This window comes from Lycorma delicatula, chromosome 3 (assembly GCF_047948215.1).
Source record: "Lycorma delicatula isolate Av1 chromosome 3, ASM4794821v1, whole genome shotgun sequence".
NCBI classification, from domain to species: domain Eukaryota; kingdom Metazoa; phylum Arthropoda; class Insecta; order Hemiptera; family Fulgoridae; genus Lycorma; species Lycorma delicatula.
Window position 1 is genome coordinate 204,077,067 of NC_134457.1, and position 23,145 is coordinate 204,100,211.

General features: G+C 28.8%; 1 protein-coding gene across 1 annotated transcript in view; it reads right to left on the minus strand.

The window, feature by feature from the left end:
• eff (ubiquitin-conjugating enzyme E2 eff) overlaps nucleotides 1–23,145 on the minus strand; it is a 58,857-nt gene that overhangs the window by 23,914 nt on the left and 11,798 nt on the right. The window contains exons 2-3 of the mRNA XM_075361394.1: nucleotides 14,053–14,116; nucleotides 4,150–4,181 (exon numbers count right to left, since the gene is read on the minus strand). Coding sequence (XP_075217509.1) covers nucleotides 4,150–4,181; nucleotides 14,053–14,116 — 96 coding nt within the window. The remainder of the gene's footprint in view (nucleotides 1–4,149; nucleotides 4,182–14,052; nucleotides 14,117–23,145) is intronic.

Here is a 23,145-nt window from a genome sequence, read left to right on the forward strand (position 1 = left end):
AACTTAAAAACACCAGTGAAGAATTTAAAACATAAATAAAGTGATCTTTCATGAGAAATAAGTGTCCATTGTCAAAATGACAGAATATACTGTATCATAAAACAACAGTGGAATTTCAGCAGCTCAGATCAAAACATTAGGGACATTTCAGAAATTATACTGGTAGCACTGAAAACCTTCACCTGAAAAGTTTATGAAACAGTCATTTTAATCATCGCTTCAGTCTCTGCTTTGTTTCTCAGGTTTTATTTATTTATACGTTTTCTGTTTAAGAAAAAGCACAATGTATTTTGTGGCACGCAAACTTAAGTTAATAATCTTTATTCAATGCACATAATCAGTTTAAAAAAATGTGTCTATTCTTAATCAGAAGCTGCCTCTGGAAGGTCAGTATTAGAAGTGTTGAATGAATTAAGATAACCTGCAACTAGAAGCCGAATAAATCCATCACTTGTCAAAACTTCAAATTATAAATTCCAAACACAATCCCTCTTAAAGTTCAGTTTAAAAGGTTGCACTGATACACAGTTAGGGAAAGTAATGGTGAGAATGAAGCTTTTTTCGAGATGTTTTATTTTTCTGTTTTAATTTTTTGTATAACGTTCAACTAAACCAAGGAGGGTATTTGGATTTAATTACTCTATTAGATACTAGCACACAGCTGTATATTACTTTGTACAACAACCTGTAGTAGTGATTCACTGTACCATCATCAATATATACATAGTTGTACAAACTACTCTAATCTGTATCACTTAAATTGCAATAAAGCAATTAAAAATAAACCTTCTCAAGATTAAAACATGATTAATTAACTAGTGCAATATTTGTAGATGAATTCTTCGATAAACTGAATATAAATAACTATAATAGTAAGAAGAAACGTTTTACTAGTAATGGAAATAATACAAGTCTGGATTCTACTGGTATGCTACTCAGTATTAAGTAATCTACTGTAGTCATTTGAGAATGAATTGTAGTTTTAAATTAAATTACAACTTAAAATTATGTAAACACATAGTTGTACATTTTGTAAAAGTGTAAATTTTCAGAAGAAACAACATTAATGTCATTATCAAAAACTTCCAATAATTCCTCAATCATATAAGCCTGCAGTTGGAGATATGCTACAGAGACATAGAAATGAAGGTTGTGGGCAAAATTTAACTTGTAATCACAAATTTTAAATGTACTAATTGCATCGATAGCTTTACATTACATGCTATCAATAACCCCTTCAGCGCAATTCACTTCTGAGACAGTATTACATCTATCACATCTAAATACATTATATTTATTACAGAACAATTAATTACTAAAAATACCTTCCTCAGACTATATGTCTCCATTAAAACAAGATATATAGAATAATACTATTCCTATTTTTTAAGGTAATTTCAAGTATAAAATTTACAAATCAGAAAACACTACAAAAACATTAGTATTTCAGTTTCTCTAAATCACTATCTGAAGAAATTAAATGAACTAGTTCATTTTTACCCCGTCTCATATTATTCCAGCTTTGCCAATCCATAAAAACTTAAAAGTTCACATCCTTGAGTGTTTTATGGTTCACATCCTTCTTTGAGCTGTTCTAAATAATACTCTTTTTCTATTCGACTAAGAGTAGATTAGTATAGATTGCATTGCTAGTATTCAAGTTACGATGTGATGTAGACAAATTATTTTAATTTCTCGTATTTTCAGCACCTTCACTTATTGAAATATCTGACAACTGATTAATAATTCTAGCATTTGACTTTGTTCCATCCATTCTTCAATCTGTGAGAGATGTTAATTATTTCTTCCTTATTACCCAAATCTAGAGTTTTCCCCGTACTTATAACAAAATATTTTCATTTGGTGAAGTAGAAATGCCACAGATGTTGAGCAGTACGCTTCAACATCTGTGCGTACGCCAGACCCAGTACGGGTCTGGCGTACTGTTCACAGTCATCAATCCTGATCATTAACTTTTTCACATTAAAAATTTTCTCAGAATAAAAAAGATTCAATAATTTCATTTTGTTCATCAATGAGTTCCTTTTTTTTTTTATCTATTTCTCAATGACTTACCAATATCATCTTCAATTTGTTTTGGCCCTGCATTATTTTCTGTTATTAATTTAAGATTTTATTATAGAGAAATCCGCAACATCACTAAACCCTAACTTTGTAGGGATCGATGACAACCCATACTTTGCCTAAAAACCCAATGTTTGACATCATACTTATCACAGTATTAAAATCTATTACTAGACTTAAGATTTATATACGACCAAACTGAAATAAGTTTTACATTTCTCACATTGTATTTTTTCCTAAGAGGAATTGTTTATTAGCTTTAAACATACTACACACTCATGATTAAATGAGTGAGTGAGTGCTGTATACTTAAGAAACAGTACAGTATATATTATATGTTAGTGCAATTGTACATGTTAGGTGGAATCAGTTTTAGAGATGTCATATTTTGAACTACCATGAAAGGTAAGCCAATGTTTTTTCATTTCAAATTAATGAAATCAGAAGAGCAATAAATTCTGCCAGAATTTAAGATTGCAGAATACATTGAACTTCAGCAATTACTTTTTTTGTCATCACTAGAAACACTACTGAATTTTGAATCTACCCAATGATCAATACCACTTTAGTTTATATTTTATGTTGGCTTGAACTTCATTGAAGCCACTAGTACGAGTTTTGTGGCAACTTTCTTGATGAAAAATAAGGATATTGAAAAATAACTTGCCTAAATTTTGTCTTAAACTGGAGAAATTTTCACACAGTCACACAATACTACAAAAAGGAAGAATGTAGTGAAGACTATGGAAATCACATTCCAACAACAAAAATATAATTTGGCCTTTATAATAAAAAACCCCTTTATTAAGATTTTTACTAAAAATAAAAAAAAAATCTAGAATTTCCAGTTAGATTAAAATATTCAATAACGAATTCTATTTTATGTAAATTGTTTCTTAAAGAGAAAAAATGAAGTAGCTAAGGGCATGGGCCAGAAATCCATGGATAATTACTTTATTGTATTGGCTTTAGCAGACTTATTCTTTTCTAAAAACCAATCATAGTTTTTGAAAGGCAACCATTTTCAAACAAAATAGATTAAGGAAATGTTTGGCTCATCACAAAAAATATTCCACCAGATTTTTTGAGAAGTATTTCACCAGATATTATATTATAATATTTACTGAAGTCAACACTGTCTGGGTGCAGCAGTTTCACAGCTTAATATTAGGATTTATTAGTGGCTAATGACAATTTGGTTTAATGGTAGATAGACAATGACATTTGGTTTAATGAAAAAAAAAAAGACAATGAAAATCAGTCAATCTGGACTTTTGGGCAACTTTACAGTTCTAGTACAGTGGTATTAAATTTGAAAAAAGCAAACTAAATACAACTTACCTGTCCTACATACTCAATTTAATAATTAGAAGCTGTTGTTTTGTCATGTCATAAATATATCATCTCATGTCATAAACTCTACTATCAGCTGGTAAGGTTCTGGCACAGTATTTTTTGATTTCAAAGGAGTTTTGCATGTTGATTTTCTCCATGAACATTGTACAGTGAATTCTGCGTACTACTGCCAACTTTTAGACAAAGCAAAAGAACACATTTCGTCAAAAAAGACATCAATTTCCAATCTCAGATATTATTCTGCTTCACAACAACACTTTGCCTCATACCGTGGTTCAAACTCAAGAAAAAATTGCATCCTTATTTTTTCTGGACTACACTGGAGCACCCTCCACACAGGCTGTGTATCACCCTGTGATTATCATTTGTTCAGGCCACTAAAAGTAGCACTTTGAAGACGATGGTGCTGTTAAAGAGTAGTGTGCATGCCCACTTTCATTTTACGATAGTGGGATCAAAAAGCTATCTATCTGCTGGGAAATGTGTTTCCAAAATAGGAAATTATGAACAAAAATGACAATGAAACAATAAATTAATTAATATAAGATATATTAAAGAGAATATCTGATTTAAATAAAAAGAAATATGAGGAAGTTATTTCAATTTTTCCAAAAAAACAAACAAAAAAGATAAATACTTAATATAAGAAAAAAATAAAACAAAATTCAAATTTTAAAAACAAAAGTTAAATAAAATTATCATACTTACTGGTCCCATTATAGTAGCCTGCCAGTGAAATACTGAAACAAAATAAAATTTTTTTAAAAATCAGCAGCGATACAAATTATTTTTGTCTTACAGTAATTGAAATAAAATACTTTTTTTTATAAACAAATGCATGTATCAGTAACCTCTTAAAAATGAATAAAGTAGCTAGCTGTTTATGCTAGCTGTTAATAGAAGTCAAATGATTTGGAAAAAAATTCTCAATAATTCTTCAGATATATAATAATAATCAAAAAAATGCCTAAAAGTTTAAAATTGTAATAAAATCTTAGAAAGCAATTTTATCTTTTCAGAATAATAATAATTAAAATATAATAATAATAATAATTATTTTTTAAGAATAATAATTTTTTTAAAACAAAATAGAGACAAGTTTATGTCTGTTGCCTGCAAAATTTGGATAGAAATAAATATTTTCAACTTTCAAAACATAACACTAGCTAAAATCACAATCAAATGGATACTGACTGGGTGTGGTGTTAATACACAATAAAAGAAAAAAAATTACTAAAACAATGTGAAATGTTTGGCCAAACTATAACAGAACAAACATAAAAAAAAATATTAATGACCATATTTTATTGAAATTTGTTTCTTCTGTCTGCTTCTACCAATTCTTTGTAAAACCATATACCGATATACAGGCTACAAAATTTGGGCACATCTTACTGTAAGATTACAAATAGATATGAACAAGATTAATGATGGATTTCTTCTTCTTGTCGCTAAGTATCACAATTACTGCCTGTTATTCCATCTAACTGGTCCCTTCATCTCATTTCTGGGCGAACAAAACCTGTTTCTTCTTCCTTTGGTACTATAACATAGAAACTATCTGGGAATTATCTCTGAATTCACCCAATTCACATGTCCATATCACAGCTGTTGTAATTTTGTCATCTAAGCAAATAATATTTTAGTTCCCATTGAATTTTAAAATTGTTTTTCCTGACTTTTACTAAACAATTTAATAAAAATTTCCTGACTCTCATAATGCTATGCTATTGCCATTTACTCCACAAAATAAATAGATATATAACTTTTTGTAGCCTCCACCATCACCATTGCTGCAAAATTCATGCTTTTTCTTATTATTTATTATTACATTAATTTTTTAATGATTTTTTTACAATACACATTTAAAACTAGGCTATTTTTTGTTATAAACTGTTTCAGTAAATTACATTGGAGAAAAAAAAAAGCAGTATAAGTTTCTTGCATAAAAATAACTACAAATTAACTTCTTCAATTCTTTTTTGATGAAATTAAAGAAAGATTTTATCTTTCTTTTTGCGTTACCTGATTTATTAATAAATTGCTTTGATAACTAAAGCGGTTTTTAAAAATAATTGGCTTGCACCTAAGATTGCTAAAAACTGTTCATAAAAATCTAATGTGGATACCACATGACTTCCTTGTACTCCTATTAAATTACATATATACAATTTTTTTAAATGAAAAGTACATAAAATTTTATTTCATTAATAACTTCTGATATTTTTTCATATTGTTTTTTTTTCTATTGAATTATTCATAGTAAAAAAAATGTTTACAGTGAAAGGTTAATAATTAATAATAAATCAATATATTTAAATTAAAAAAAAAGTTAAAAAAATGAGATGAAGTCTGATTCTAACCGATGTGCCTTCCCTTGTAAGATCCAAATATTTCTCAATTAAAATTTTATTTTTCTCTAACTCTGGTATAAAACTTTTTTGTATACTTTTGGTTCACTTGTTTGCAGTCAAAAGAGGAGGTGTACAACTAGATGTTACAGCAATCCTAAATCCAAAATTTTAACATCCTTCAACTAATTGTTTTTGAGTTATGTGCAATACATATGTATGTAGACGTCACACCGAAACTTGTCAAAATGGATTCAGAGATGGTAAAAATGGATATTTCCTTTGAAATTTTTCATGATCACAATACTTCCTTTACTTTGTACAAGGGAGTAAAAACTGGTCTACATTATTTTGGAAAATAAACAATATTTAATAACTTGGTTTGCATAAAAATGGTAACAGATTTCAATTTAACAAAGAATATATGTATGATCACAACTTAAAGGAAAACTAAAATCACTATGACTAAAAGTAATACAGATAAGAAAACTAGAACAGAATACTTTATTTTGAACAGAAAATAAACATTATTAATATTTACTTGAAAAATATTTTGTCATTATTATTCTAAGTATTTACAGAATGTCATCAAAGTACGGTGCAAGGCCATGATTACTAACATAATAGCATTTAGTAGCTCTAAGCTACTGAATTATTTTAGTAATTTATCAGTTATTTATACAAACCACATGAATAAACATCTTGGTATTTTGAATCAACACAATCACATTGAATCAATCTGAATTTTGACGCTATACAAATATCAGGAAAAATAATTTTAAAAGTTGCCCAAATATCTTCACATGAACTTAAGGATAACCTATTTTGTACAACACTGAGAACCCACTGCAATCTGGAATATTCCAAATATAGTGTCGGGCCATTTCCTGACACTGGGAAAGTTTATCAATATATTTTGGCATTATTTAAAAAAATACTTTATTTAATAACTATTATAATTTTAATTTGGTAAAAAGTACATTATCTGACATTTTGCAATTTTTCTGATAGTTTCTAAAAATTCCTGACTTTTTCTGACTAAGTTTATATTTCCTGCCTACAGGAACCGCGTACTTAGTTTTGCATAAATGTCGATATTATGCTGCCTATCCTAATGGCTGTAGCCGGCTACTACCAGTTTTTCAAGCTGGATCTTAAAAACTCATTTCTTTATGGACTAGTCACTGCTTATGTATATATAATTTGTTAAGGTCCATATCTCACTACTGAATAAACAAGCAAGAATTGTGTTTTATTACTTTATGGAATTTCATAAATTTATCCCTAGATAGAGTTCATCTAATATAAGATCATTGGCTAAACATTATCTCATTATGAACATCTAAAGTACTAAAAACATGAAACGTGTTCCTTTAAAATATGTTCAGATTAATTTGACTGGGTTATATTTACTTACAGTGACAAGGTAACCTAATCATTGCAACATTCCCTTTTGCAGCTCTTTTCTCTAACTTACATACTTTTTTGTTTAATTCTGAATGGTGGATCTTTTACAATCTAATAGTAATTTTATGTCAACTGTTTAGTAGGAAAATGTATCTACCTAGCTATGTTGCAGCGCTGTTAGGGGAAATTTTTATACGATAAAAAAATTCTAGTTAGTTCTGCCTAGGAGGAAAAATACTGTAAATAAAACATCTTAGTTTGTTACACTGAAATTTAATTTATTTCACACCACAGAAGTTATTTAAAATAAGAATTGTTTTATGAATGTCATTCTCTGAGATAACAGCCTGGTTAACTGCAGATAAAACTATGAGGATGCTCTGTCCTTCCCCTTGTTAAAAGTTATAAAACAGTAAACTAATTAATCCATTTGCAAAGAACTTAAAATATAAAGTTAGCTTGTTTGGTCCTGACCAGTTGAAGGTGTGTGATATATGTATACAACCTTCTGGCTATGCACATATGCATGGTAGTATAGTGTGGCTTTTCTATCTCTACTAGCAGGGGTCAGAATGTTACTGTTGACTCCGTATAGTTTGTGAGTGCACCAGAAACATTTATATTTCATTACTGTACAGTTAGTTCATATTGAACCAGTTTTTTTGGTGGAATTTTTATCTCTTTTGAAAGAGTATACTTATAATAAATAGATTTATTCTATGAACTATTTGTATTTCAATCAGTATTGATTAGACAATACTTTTATAATTAATCTTGATACTATTATTTTTATTTTAAATGATTATGTTTAGGCAATCATTTATAACCTTTATAATAAAATGTACATTACACATTTTTAACTTTATTATTATTCTTTTAAATGAAAACATTAAAATATACAGTGTATTATTTCATTAATTTTTAAAACATACATACTGTAATTACTTTACTTATTTGTTACATCTAATGCAAAACATTCAGAGATATTTTTGTAAAAACTAATTTTCAATTCATTAACAAGACAGATAATAAATGAAATCAGATGAAAATATACTGTAATTAATCTGAAGCAAAAGTAAAATACAAAAATTCTAAATCTCCTTATTGATTATACAGAATAAATTGAGGATTTATTGCACATAAATTTAACCCAAACTTTTTATAAATAAAATCCATAAACTTAGGTCTTAAAAACAAAGAAATAGATCATTTTTATCTAAATAAAGGACTATAGAATTAATTAACATAAATTGCCAGCATGAACAATTAAGAAATTTATGAATATGCTCAACTACATGGAAGCGAGTGTTCGGCAAGGACAATATAAATCCAGTGCTTTTTCATCTCTCATGTACACAAGTGCCCAATGCATGGTTGTGTTTTTCAAACATTTCATATTCCAAGATAAATATAAATGTTGATAACCAGCATACTTAAGCGAGTTAAAAGCAAATATATAATCCAGCATGGAGAGTTTATACACCAATGAAAAACAAGCAATGAATGTGTTAAAAAGAAAGGGGAAGATTTCTACTCCACATGTCTATGATTTCAGTCTACATCATTTGATTGCTTGTACTTCCCAGCCATACAACTATAACTCTGTCTATGACTTCAGTCTACTAACATTCCCCAGCTGTAAAAATATTTAAATACTTAAATCCTACATTAAGCAAATGATACTTCTCATTCCCCAAATACATCAAACAAAAATTTTCTGTATAACTGTATCAAAGGCTTAACATAATCTGTAATATGATGTGGGGGTTTCCTTTTTTAAACTCTCAAAGCTGGTCCAAAATTTAATTAAAATGAAGGTATGCACATGACTTGGAAAGTCATATTCAGACAAGTAAGTAGATTTAAACAAGACATGTTTTGTGGTTTTAAATAATGAGTAATTAGTCAAAGAGAATATGAAAATTATGTTTTAAGTAGCATAGCAAACGTGCAAGTGAGAATGATGAACAAATAGGCAATGTTGATAAACAGAAATTGAAATGGATTGCTAACAGATAATGTTGCAACGAACATTTAGCTTACATTTGTAAGCTGAACAAATTTTCGAAACATTAGTTTTTGATAAAATCTTGGGAAGTGATTTTTATGCAGTGATAAACGTTAAGTCTGTTACGGAAATGATATTTTGGAAAAGAGAATCCACAATAATGACAGTAAATGATGAACTAAAATCAATTTACTGCTAAAGATGTTGACATCACAAATTCTGTATTTAAATATCAGCCATACTGGACCTAAATATACGATTAGATCCCTATTTTTAATCTTAGATCACACTATATAAAAATTTTTTGCTGATAATAAAATTTTAAAATTACTAAATTTTAAAATAATAATCTAAAAAAATTAAACCAATAACTTGTATATAAAAATAAAAAAAAATATTAATTGTTCATATTTTTTATTATCATTGTCTCAACAATAAAGATAAGTATTTTCATTAATAGTTTAATATTAAGAAAATATGAATATAATCTCCATACATCTCTCCTGACAAGATAAAATGATTTTGTATTTGTGGAGAATTTTATAAACCGAGTCCTAATCAGGTAATATTAGAAATTCTCTGTTTATTATGGCTAAGATCATGATGGAATGCTTACTAGTGAAACGAGTGATTGAAAACTAAACAATGACTTACTAAGTCAAAAGTTATACAATAACTTTATATACAAACTGGTACACATATTACCAAACATACAAATCACTATTTGACAGTTACACATATTTTGTGGAAACACCAAGGAACAGTAGGAAAATAAAAAATTAGCAATGCGGATTTAGAAAACCTACAAATCGATAATGTACAAAACATGAAATGACAAGATAGTCAAAGATTATTTTATTATCACTACTATGCAGTATACCTATTACACAGTAGAAACAAACTGTGAAAAAAGTTGAGTATTATGACAGGACCGAATAATGTAGAATAACATGATCAGCTTTTATAATTTCAGAGTTGTGTAGCATTAAACAAATATCTCTAAGAATTTTTTTTTACATGTATTTAACATTTTCTACAATTCTTTTGTTTTTCAGAAATTAATCACAACAAAAATGTTATTAAATTCATTGATTTTCTATTATATTGAAAAAGAGACTATCCACCATTCATAATGCCTTGCTATTCTTTAAGAAGTTGACTGTCAATTGTAAATAAGCACAACCCATGTGTCACAAAATAAAGCAGTGGGTTAATTTTTTTATGAAAAGCTACTTTCTAGTCTTCAAGGCACAAACAACTAAAAAGATATTCTGTTAGCATGAAAATAAGTAAAACTCTTTGGTGATGTGAAAACTAATTATCTGAATTCAACAGGAAAAATTAATTAGGAATTCAATAGGAAGTATTATTTTTGCAGAATGTGCAATATTCAAATTTCCTAACGCAGTAGGAGAAAAAAAACCAACTGTTTATATTATATGTTTCAGAGGATAAAGGAAACAGGCTACTCTTACCTCACTACATTAACCTAAGGTTTAGCACACTTCTTTAGAGCCACCAAAGCTTTGTGTAGCAGCCACTGATGGTGACTAAAGAAGTCAAACCAGCCTTCAGGCTGCTGACCATATACATGAAGAAGTATCAAAACAAAATCAATAATATTTTAAATACATTCACAATTCGTAATTAGCAATTTAAATTATGAAATACTAAAAATAATCATGTTATTATTATTTAAAAATAATGTTAATATTCTGAAGAAAAAAATGTTATTTTTTGTAACATTTTATAGTGTTCATTTAAATGTCAGATTTTCAACCGCACAACTGAAGGATCACTACACCACAAAATTCATTTGTGAAGCCTTGAAAATGCTGAGATAGACGTACACAGACTTGAACATATCTGAATACCATAGTTATATAAATTAATTTTATATCAGATTATTGAATGTAACAACAGAAGCAGCTTTTGAAGCTATCAAAATCAAAAAACTATCGGCATGCTTTTTTTATACAAAAATAAAACTTTTAAAAACCTAAATTTATATTCCTCTTATCACACGTTGTATTAAAAATACCTAATAACCTAAAACCTAATAACACAATAAAATGTATTAAAACCTAATAACACAATAATTTAAAAATCTAATAACACAATGCTATATGTGGGTACTTTGGATAGCGAAATAGAATCTTGAATACTACATTACACAATGAAAGGTGAATCATAATCTGAAGTGGCCTATTTTATCATAAGACACGCTCAACAAAAACTGGTTTCATAGTTCATTCTAAAGCTTGCTTTTTCTCAATCACCTAACATGTAACATACTTTTAATAAAAATGATCAGACAATTTTACACTTAGTTAAACCTATCAGATTTTCAGAACATTTTTCTAGGGAATGAATTCACATAGTTTATGCAACTTATTAAGAAAAAAAAACAATATTCTTAAACATTTTATTTAATATAACAGTTCTTCAATCTTGTTTAATAATAACATATTGCTTGTATAATAACAGTTCAATGGTTAGGAGTTTTAAGGATTTAGAAAAAAAGACACATTTCATTATTACATTAGCACCTGACAAACACAGCAAAATTTTGTCATAACATGTTCTGTTACCCTTGTTTTATAATGGTAGTAAGAAAAGTTGGATGAAATTTAGTGTACTTATATGTTGTTCTGGTTTTAACAACTTATTTGTTAACATTAACAACATTATTTGTTTAATAAACATTAAATTAAGCATGATAGAAAAAATAGAAGAAAGATTTGCTAAGTCCCTTCATCATAGTAGCTACTTCCACTAAGTCAAATGATGATTTGGAACCACGATCAGAAGTGTTTATAATTCCTTCTACAGTAACTTCTAGTATTTTTCAATTTTAAAATCACATTTTATTATTTTTCTTTACAACTAACTAATGTAGTTCTACCAACCTTCAGAATCATCTAATCAAAATATTATTTATTTAATTTTTTGTTAATTTATTTCTCAACACCAGGTAATTTAAAATACTATTTTTGTAAACAACCCATTTCTTTAAGGAAGCCCAGATTAATTTGACTGGGTTGTATATAATCATTGCATGATTTTATTTTGCAACTCTTTTATCTAACTCGTATACTTTTTTGTTTATTCTGAATGGTGGATCGTTTACAATCTAATGGCAATTTTATGTCAGCTCTGTTTAGTAGGAAAAATGTCAGTTTATCTGTTTATCAAGTGTCAGTGACAAACTACATTCCTAGTTGCAGTGCTGTTAGGGGAAATTTTTAGACAATAAAAAATTCTAGTTAGTTCTGCCTGGGAGGAAAATTACTGTAAAAAAACATCTTAGTTGTTTATTACACTGAAATTATGGGGGGAAAGTACAAAAGTAACTGAACACAACTAACTGTACAAGTTCATCTAGGAAAGCCCTACATAGACATATAGCACATGTAAGATCTGGATCAACTGCAGCTTATATAAATGTTGCTGAACTTGCATGGTTTCAAATAATTTTTTACAGAAAATATAATGAATACAGTTATAAAATTAACAAATGAAGATGTATGATGGGAAAAAATTAAAAAATCATGACAAAACTACATTCTGTGATGTCAATCACAGAATTAGTTCTGCAGTAAGAAATCTCTAAGTTACATGTAACTTAAAGGTTTGGTTTCATGGCATGGTTTATCAATTGTTCTCAGAGCAGCACAAATATAATCGTCAATGGGCATTTCCAATCTGCTTTCAAGCTCGGAGGTCCAGTGTACTACTCTGGTTAAGTTTGGTATAAGTTCTTCATAAATTATCCTCACAAGACAATTCCTGGAGTCATGTTAAAAAAAAAAGATAACTCTACTTGAATTAGCTGACCTATATTAATTAGCTTAAAGTTAAAATACTTTAACATGTCCTTTATCCCCAAGCTGTTAAGGGGCATATTTTGTGCTTTAAAGAAACATTTGCATTACATTTTATCTATCACTCTTTTCTTAATATTTCATAAACATAATCCTTTAGTCAATTTTATCCCTTTACGTAACATTTCAGGCAACATACAGTAATTACCAGATAATTTATTCTTCTTTGTAAATGCTTACTTGCAGTGTACATTATGTGTGCTTCTTTGGTAAGATATTTGATGTTACAATAAATGGATTGTGCCTGTTCTTCTATTATTTTTGTAATTTGGAAAATCCACACATTATCATAAAGACCTTAGTTTTATCTACATTAAAAATCTAAATTATTTAATTTTTTTTAATGTAAAAGTAATTAATTCAAAAAAATATATAAATAAGCTTCATATATTATTCCATAACAGAAACTAGTTTCTTAGAATAACATACCGCATTATAAGCCCATTAATGCCACATTAAAAATGTGAAGTTACATTAATGCCTTGCATAATTCTGATATGTATTTCGAAAGGAGGTGAAGAGATGCAATTTAGCATAATATTCTAAGATAGTAATGATGTCACAACTACATAAAATTTTTCCATACACATAGATAAGAGAATGAATAGAGTAAAAAGTGATACTTCAAAACTGCAAAGCTTCATATTATATCCACTGAATTGAAATTCTAAAATCTGGTAGAAATGGTTACTTAACATTTTTTCAGGTTTTATAAAAAAAAATATGTTTTGATATTCTTAATAACTATAATGCTAAAAATCGCAGCTGAGTCTTCAATACTTTAGCACAACAAAATTTGAGTATTAAGTACTATTCAGCAATATTTAACAATTTGGATCTTTATCATCCAGTCAATAAGGAGGATAATTTTTATTATGTATATATTAATTACTAAAATTACTAAAAAAAATTTAACAAATTATTAATAGAATAGTAACTCAATAAAGTTGTCTACACTTACAATCGTCACCAACTGGTCCTGCTGAACACTGAGCGGGAGGGTCTCTACCTAGATCTTGCAATTCCTAAAGCAAAAAATAAAAAACAAGTTTAAATTACAGGCAAAACTATTTTACAATGCAAATGAACTGAATCTGATTACAAGTAAATTATAATAAATAAAAAACTTACAAATTGATATGTAACTTTAGAGATTTTCAGTATGTATTATTTGTAATTAAATTAAATGCTCATATGGGACATAATCAACAGGGCAGCATGTAAAACTTAAATTGCAGGAATATATTTAAAAAGGAAATAAAATACTGACAATCTCTTCAGGCATACATTTTAATAAAATAACAAGATCTACCACAAATATCTGATCTATACAATTGTATTTACGAGATATTATTACTAATGATATTATCCTGCATTTGTCAATGTCATGTCCTTGTATTCTCTGGCAAAATATCTATCACTTCCTCACTTAACCCTCCCCTTTATTATTCACAAACAAATGTTACTGATGCAGGCAAAGAAAACTAAATCAATACTCCAAAAGAAAATAATGGCAGTTTAAACAATAAAATCGAAGAAATAAAATAGATAATTTTCCCACTGGAAGTAGCAACTGCTACTTGTCTTTGAGAGCCATGGGACTAATTTTTTAAAGTACTTTTCAACTTTCCATTCTGCATAATTTGTGAGAAGCGATTTTTTTAATGCACTTCTCACATTTGATCTGTTTCAAGAACATTCTATATTTTCACTTAGCATTATTTACGTCTGCCATTTTCTGAGTAGTAATTTTTAGTGAATAGTTGAAAAATCTATACATCGTTTTTGCATATTTTTTTTTAATGTTAGTTATTTGACAATCTTTCATATTTACCCTTTATCTTAACTAACTATACTAATTGTTTGGGAAAGAATATTTTGTTTTCTTAAGTGACTTGCAGCATAACATTTTTCTTAAAGTTATGCTGTAATTGGTTAATTTGGCTTAAAAATGATTAATAGAAATTCATGATTTAATATATATTTCTTGCATTATAATTGGTTCAAATTTTTAAAATAAAATGTTCCTATCTGACATGTTGTTTGAAGAAGCAACTGACAGATCACGCATAAAATTATCTTTTTTTCATAGACTAATCTTCCAAAATATTGTTTTGATAAGTACATTCTGAAAGTCTGAAAACCCCATTTAAAAACAGAGCAACTCTTCACTTTTCATAAATCAAATGTGTAGTCTTTTACAAAACAAATTTTACATAATACTTTTCACTATTGCTTTCATAAAAATAAAAACAGAAAATATATAATTACTTAAAAAAAAACAGGCTCTTCCCGCTCTTTTCACATACACATCTGTGTAGCTGTGCAGAGTTCTCCTTGGAGAAATCATTTGCACAGCTAGTGAAAGATTTTAACTATTCCATTGAAATGGAGGTTGTATTGAAAATTTTAGGGCATTAAGGCGGGCAGAACTGGTGATTTCTTATGGCTTTTTACCTGAAATATTGAATAAGTCTCATAGCCATATTTGCAGTAGTTTTTGAGAAATCTAGGGTGAAAACCAATAACTGTGGTAAAAACCCTCCTTCTTTTTTTTGTTACATTAACATTTCATATAAACAAAACATTGTTTTATATATATATATTTTGAAGTTGATATATTAATAAATAAAAGTTTATCATTGAGAATAGTACAGTATCTGTTTATACATATACAAATAGATACTGTACTATTGTCAATGATAAACTTTTATTAATAAATCAACTTAAATCTTAATAAACATCATAATAAATGAAGTATTACTAATGCAACAGTAAATGTCATTAAGGGTTTGGTGACCTGCAACTGTTTATCCATTAGATAAGGATATTTAAGTATAAAAATAAGTTATTAATTAGAACATTAAAATGAGATTAATATAATTAATAAAACCTTTAGACAGTTAAAAAAACCACACCTCTATTTGTTAAAAAATATATTATCGGTTTCAAAATTATAAATTGAGAGGTTTACAGTTATTTACATTTAATTGAGAGGTTTATATATATATATATATATATATATATATATTATATATTATATATATATTTTTTTTTAACTTTTCTCTTTACCAAATTTACTTTTTAAAGCATAATGAATACACTAATCCCTCTGATTCAGCATCCTATCTCCTGCTCAGATATGTCATAATATTTTATCATTAATAAATGACAGATTATGTTATTTCTCTTGGCTTTTCTTTATTCAAACATGCAGTAATTTTTAAGATAAAAAATGACTTAAAACAATGAAAATGAGAAAATAATTTAAAAAAATTATTTTTTAAATAAACCTTTTAGAAGTTACCATCAAATTAAACAGAACAAAACATTACTAATTCTTTATATCACATCAACTAATAATCAAAATTTAAAGTATTGGAATATAATTATTTTCTAATTTCTACTCTCTTTTTAAGATATTTTATTTATTTTTTTTAAAGCTTCTTTTACTTCAAATTAAATTAACTAACAAACAAGGCTGACAACAAATTTATAATAAGATACATGAAAAAATTTACCTATGATTTCTTTTTTTTGGGATGGAGTAATTTATGATTAAATTTTCATTGTGAATTTTTTATTATGTTTTAAATAAACCAAAAAATGTTTAAAAAATTCAAAACATTTTATTAAATTTTTTACTGCTCTCCCACCTCCAAAATCATCATCTTCCAAGATTTGTTTTTGATTTTTCTATATTTACTATGTTAAATGGAAGAAATTTTTAAAAAAATCTCACTGAAAATGTACAACCAATAAAAAGTTCTCAATATTTAATTTTTTTGAGGTGCAAAGGTGAATTATGATTGAATTTTATTGTAATAATATTAAAATTCAAATAAACCAAAAAAAAAATGTTACACTTTGTTGATATTTTTAAGCTTTGATGAACTCCCCTACCACCAATAATGTCCCCAAAGTATTTTTTTGGGTCACTTGCACTTTTACTATAACTAGGAAATGTAAAAAAATCATCTTAAAAATATCCAATAAATGAAAAGATAGAGTTTTCAATTTTTGGGGCAACATTTTTTTAACAATGCTAAGATCATCCACATGTGTACTGAACTTAATATAAAGTGGGGGTTATGTTAACAAAATATTTTGAGAAATTGACCCTGAAGATAAGTCCCACCCCCCTGAAGATACTGATCCCAGAATGTAACCAATAATAAATTCCCCCATATACAAGGGTGTACAAAATTTCATCAAAATCAATTAATCCAGTCAGAAGTTATTAAAAAGCTTCAAACAGGCCAACACATGTAAATATGTATGAACATTATTAATCTCCACTTTTTTTGGGGTTCCTGGGTCATGAAATGACAAGAAAAGAAAATAAAAACCCATACCCAATTTTTACTGATTAGCATACTTTACTATTGCAGCGTAGCTCAAGAGCTATGATGCCAGTAAAGTTAAAGAACTTGAAAATAACCACTTCCTTAATTTACTTTCTTTTTAAAGCTTGCATTTTTTATGTTTACTTTATTTCATATTAAATTAATTAACAAAATATTGAACATTTTCACTTCAATTATTTATTTACTAATAAAATAAAGCAATGCAGAAACCTTAATATTAGTATCCACAAGTTACTAATTGTTGGAACACATGAATTTTAACTGTATCCATTGGACATCATTCAGAGAACTACTGGACATCGTCTAGAGGTGCTTGGCAGAGTATTTGCCCATAACATTATTCGTAGAATGCTAGAAACAAAGGAGGAATTGGTCGACAATAAAGAAAATTATGAAAAGAAAAAACAAGGAAGAGAGAAGAGGAAGTATAAGGACAAGATAGCTGGCAAGACTAGTCAGTAGGTGCCTCTGATTGCAGAGGCAGATGCAGATTTGGTCTAACAGACATCTGCTCCAACATCCGGTCAAAGAGCCTGAAATATACACAACGTTGAGTTGCCAGGTTTGGTATCATGTTATGGGAAGAGGTTTAGCCATTGCAATCCCAGCACTATAGCCTGATCAAGCTACCGAAAAATGAAAAAAAGTATTCATATATTAATTGTATTTCAAAAAGTGAAAACTGACTTTTTTAACCAAAAAATAAAAAAATTACATAAAACATAAAATAAATTATTAATTTTAGAGATTTTTATGTTTCTATATAACAATAACCTATGTTTGTGCATATAAGCTCATTAACTTAAATCACAAAGGCTTCACAACATGGAGTAAAAATATTCTATTAGCTGCAGAAAGAATATAATTTTATCAGAATTCCTAAATCTTCTGATCGCATACATTCATGTTTTTATATAACCCATATTACACTACTGATAGCAAATTTTTCAGTTAAAATTTTGCACTGCATTTTTAAATGTCTGAAAATACAAGAATATGCATATTTATTATTAAGTATCACTTTTTTTTAACCTTTTACATCCATTTCAACAGGATTATATATCTGAATACACATCCTTCTTTTTGAGATCTTTGTAAAATTTCATCCACTTATTTATAAGTTTGGACCATTTATTTTCAAAATTTCACACCAAATCAAATTGTAGAACAAACTCCATACTTAGCAGGATAGTTTTCAGAGCCATTCATTATTCAGTCACAGAGAAGTTAACAATTGTGTGATCCAATTCACAATTACCAATCACTGTGAACACCAAATTGCCCTCCTCTTATGTTTGCCATACAAACATTTATTTATTTTCCTAATATGTCATTCCAATCAACCAGTTCAACTATTAAACAATAAGCAAACCCCCCCCCCCCCTCCCAAACATAATGATATAAGGATATTGTGACATAATAAATGAAGTGTAAGGTCTAGTACAGACTCAGGCCGACCATCCTGAAATGTGTGGTTAATTGAACCCTAACTATCAAAATATACCTGATATAAAAATCTGTATTAAATACGTTTACTAGGAATTGAGAACCTCAGAACCTTCAAATGTAAGAAAATCAGCTGTTAAACAAGTGATTTGCAAAGAGTTTACCGTTGTGTTTTACATACGTAACAAATTTTTGTCAAACAATTGTGAGCCAATTAGAATCAGCTTTAAATTTAACCAAGGTACTGGCATCGTGCTATCCAGAAATTTTCATGATGATTGATATAATGTTCAGCAATTATTATGTAAGCGACTGGATAAGCATATATCTCTAGTTCTACAGTGTACTCACTTTTTTTTTGTCTTCAGTCATTTGACTGGTTTGATGCAGCTCTCCAAGATTCCCTATCTAGTGCTAGTCGTTTCATTTCAATATACCCTCTACATCCTACATCCCTAACAATTTGTTTTACATATTCCAAACGTGGCCTGCCTACACAATTTTTCCCTTCTACCTGTCCTTCCAATATTAAAGCGACTATTCCAGGATGCCTTAGTATGTGGCCTATAAGTCTGTCTCTTCTTTTAACTATATTTTTCCAAATGCTTCTTTCTTCATCTATTTGCCGCAATACCTCTTCATTTGTCACTTTATCCACCCATCTGATTTTTAACATTCTCCTATAGCACCACATTTCAAAAGCTTCTAATCTTTTCTTCTCAGATACTCCGATTCTCCAAGTTTCACTTCCATATAAAGTGACACTCCAAACATACACTTTCAAAAATCTTTTCCTGACATTTAAATTAATTTTTGATGTAAACAAATTATATTTCTTACTGAAGGCTCATTTAGCTTGTGCTATTCGGCATTTTATATCTCGCTCCTGCTTCGTCCATCTTTAGTAATTCTACCTCCCAAATAACAAAATTCTTCTACCTCCATAATCTTTTCTCCTCCTATTTTCACATTCAGTGGTCGATCTTTGTTATTTCTACTACATTTCATTACTTTTGTTTTGTTCTTGTTTATTTTCATGCGATAGTTCTTGTGTAGGACTTCATCTATGCCGTTCATTGTTTCTTCTAAATCCTGTTTACTCTCGGCTAGAATTACTATATCATCAGCATCTTTATCTTTTCACCTTGTACTGTTACTCCGAATCTAAATTGTTCTTTAACATCATTAACTGCTAGTTCCATGTAAAGATTAAAAAGTAACGGAGACAGGGAACATCCTTGTCGGACTCCCTTTCTTATTACGGCTTCTTTCTTATGTTCTTCAATTGTTACTGTTGCTGTTTGGTTCCTGTACATGTTAGCAATTGTTCTTCTATCTCCATGTTTGAACCCTAATTTTTTTAAAATGCTGAACATTTTATTCCAGTCTACATTATTGAATGCCTTTTCTAGGTCTATAAACGCCAAGTATGTTGGTTTGTTTTTCTTTAATCTTCCTTCTACTATTAATCTGAGGCCTAAAATTGCTTCCCTTGTCCCTATACTTTTCCTGAAATCAAATTGGTCTTCTCCTAACACTTCCTCCACTCTCCTCTCAATTCTTCTGTATAGAATTCTAGTTAAACTAATTGTTCTGTATTCTTCACATTTATCTGCCCCTGCTTTCTTTGGTATCATTACTATAACACTTTTTTTGAAGTCTGACGGAAATTCCCCTTTTTCATAAATATTACACACCAGTTTGTATAATCTATCAATCGCTTCCTCACCTGCACTGCGCAGTAATTCTACAGGTATTCTGTCTATTCCAGGAGCCTTTCTGCCATTTAAATCTTTTAATGCTCTCTTAAATTCAGATCTCAGTATTGTTTCTCCCATTTCATCCTCCCCATCTTCCTCTATAACACCATTTTCTAATTCATTTCTTTCGTATAACTCTTCAATATATTCCACCCATCTATCGACTTTACCTTTCGTATTATATATTGGTGTACCATCTTTGTTTAACACATAACGTTTAATTAACAATCTTAGACGTTGTGTACTCGATTAGAGTTTATGAAAAATAATTAAATTCCTAACTATGAATGTTTATCTACAATCTTCAAAGTTTAACAATGATGTACATACATAAACAATGATACTTCAATCATAGATTTTGTAATTTAAATGAGCTATTTTCTGAGTTTAAAAGAAGAATCTTGATAGATTGGAAGATCAGAATTGTATGAGATAAGACCAAACTGTTGTTTTGATGCGAGGGCATCTGGTACTCATAATATGTCTCTTTATACCACAAAAACATAAAGTTGATGGCTGATATTGCCAATCTTAACGTTGATTATAAAGATCTTTTGGAAATTCTGATATGGGAAAATGTCAAGAATGTCCAGGAAAACACGCCTTGGTTGATGTTTGAAGAGTTGAAAAAGACTCAATGCCAGACAATATAGAATACAAACAATGGGTGACACTAGACATAACTGAAATGAAGACAACTGTTAAATCAAGAGATAATTCTTTGAAATATTGACTGTTCTGGCTGACTTTTCAAAAACTTATTCTTTAGTTGTACAAGATGAAGCACAAGGGCACCAATGGGTAAACAAGCAGGCTACAGTCAACCATTTGTATTTTATTATAAAAATGAAGATAAAGTAATGAGTCTTAGTGCGGCTCTTTAGTAGAGCCTCACTTATCTTTTGTGTCATAAGTGATCATCTAGAACATAATACTATAACAGTCCAACATTTCAACTTCTTTTAACAATTTACATTAAAGAATACCATCCTTCTATAAAAAAAATTAATCAAGTTCTCTGATGGGCTACAAGCCAATATAAAAATACAAAGAATTTTATAAATATGTGCTATCACAAAGTAGATTTTGGATTTGACATAGAATGGAATTTTTTTGCATTGTATCAAGGAAAAATGCCTGGGTAGGCATAGAAGGTAATTAGAAAGCAACCCATGACAAAATCTAATTTACAGAGACCTTGTAAGGATCAAATCTTGACAGCTCAGGAAATGTTTAAATTCTGCAAAGAAAAATTTATGGGAATTACACGTTTTTGTGAAAAGTTTGCTAAAATGTCAGTACAAATCATGAAGTTGTAAAAGTAATACCACTGACAATTCAAAATAATGTCACAATTGCATTTATTTATGATGGCCAGTGGTAGATCTTGGAAGTGAACAACAGAGATGATTGAAATAAAGATGTATACGTTATATTTTATAACCAACAAAGATCAAAAACTTCATTCCAAAATAAAAATGAAAGGACAAGTTTGGGTGCCAATCAAAAGTATGCTGAAGAAGCTGACTCCCCTGGAATTCACTACTGTGTCTGGGCGCACTCTTAACATTACACCCAAACTTTGTGATGCAATCTCACAGCTAATAAATCAACATTAAGTAAAAACTGATTGAAGATGAGAAGACATTATGTAATTGAGTTATTAATTCAGTGCTAAAATAGTTCATGGAAACAATTTATTACATTTACCTGATTGTTGTTTTATTCCGTTTTTTTAAATTTTGTATTTCTTTATGGCCTAAAAATTTAACATTATGCATAGGCATAGACAGGATTTTCTCCAAGGAGAACCAAAATAAGATTTTTTTGTTAAAAAATGTTTTTTTTTTTTATTTTAAAATTTGAAAACACTACAAGTAATTAGCTGCAATGCTATTCAAACCTATCTAAATCTTATTTCAACTCTAGCCTACGAGAGTTCTGGCTAAATCTTGTCAAAATTTCTTTCTCAAATTTATTTTTACCTTCCAGAACCCTCTTTTTATGCACACTCATCATACAAAGACTGAGAGCTGATTTTCTGTCACTGTTGACCTTAAGCATGATTTTACCCTGCGTAAGGGGATGAAGGATCTTTCGACAGTGCACAATGTGCAGGGCTGTGCAAGTGTGATAAGTAGCACCCATTTTATGGATGGGCAGAACAATAGGGTTCTGCAGCTAGTTCTATCTCCTTCAGTTCGCATTTGGCACATTTTTTCCTTTCCATTAGTTGTACCAAAGTTCAGCTTCACCAAAGAAATCATTCAATTTAAGTAACTACAAAAAAACTGATAGTTTTTTAAAAAAATCCTCATATGTCATATCATACATTATGTAAGCAATGAAAATGCAGGCAAGTTTTCCTCAGAAAAATGCTGTTCCAGAAACATTATTAATGAATCCATGTATGGAATAATATTGAACTTCTCCAAAACTCACTAGGAGTCTGTGCTGGTGGATTCATATGATGTTTATGCT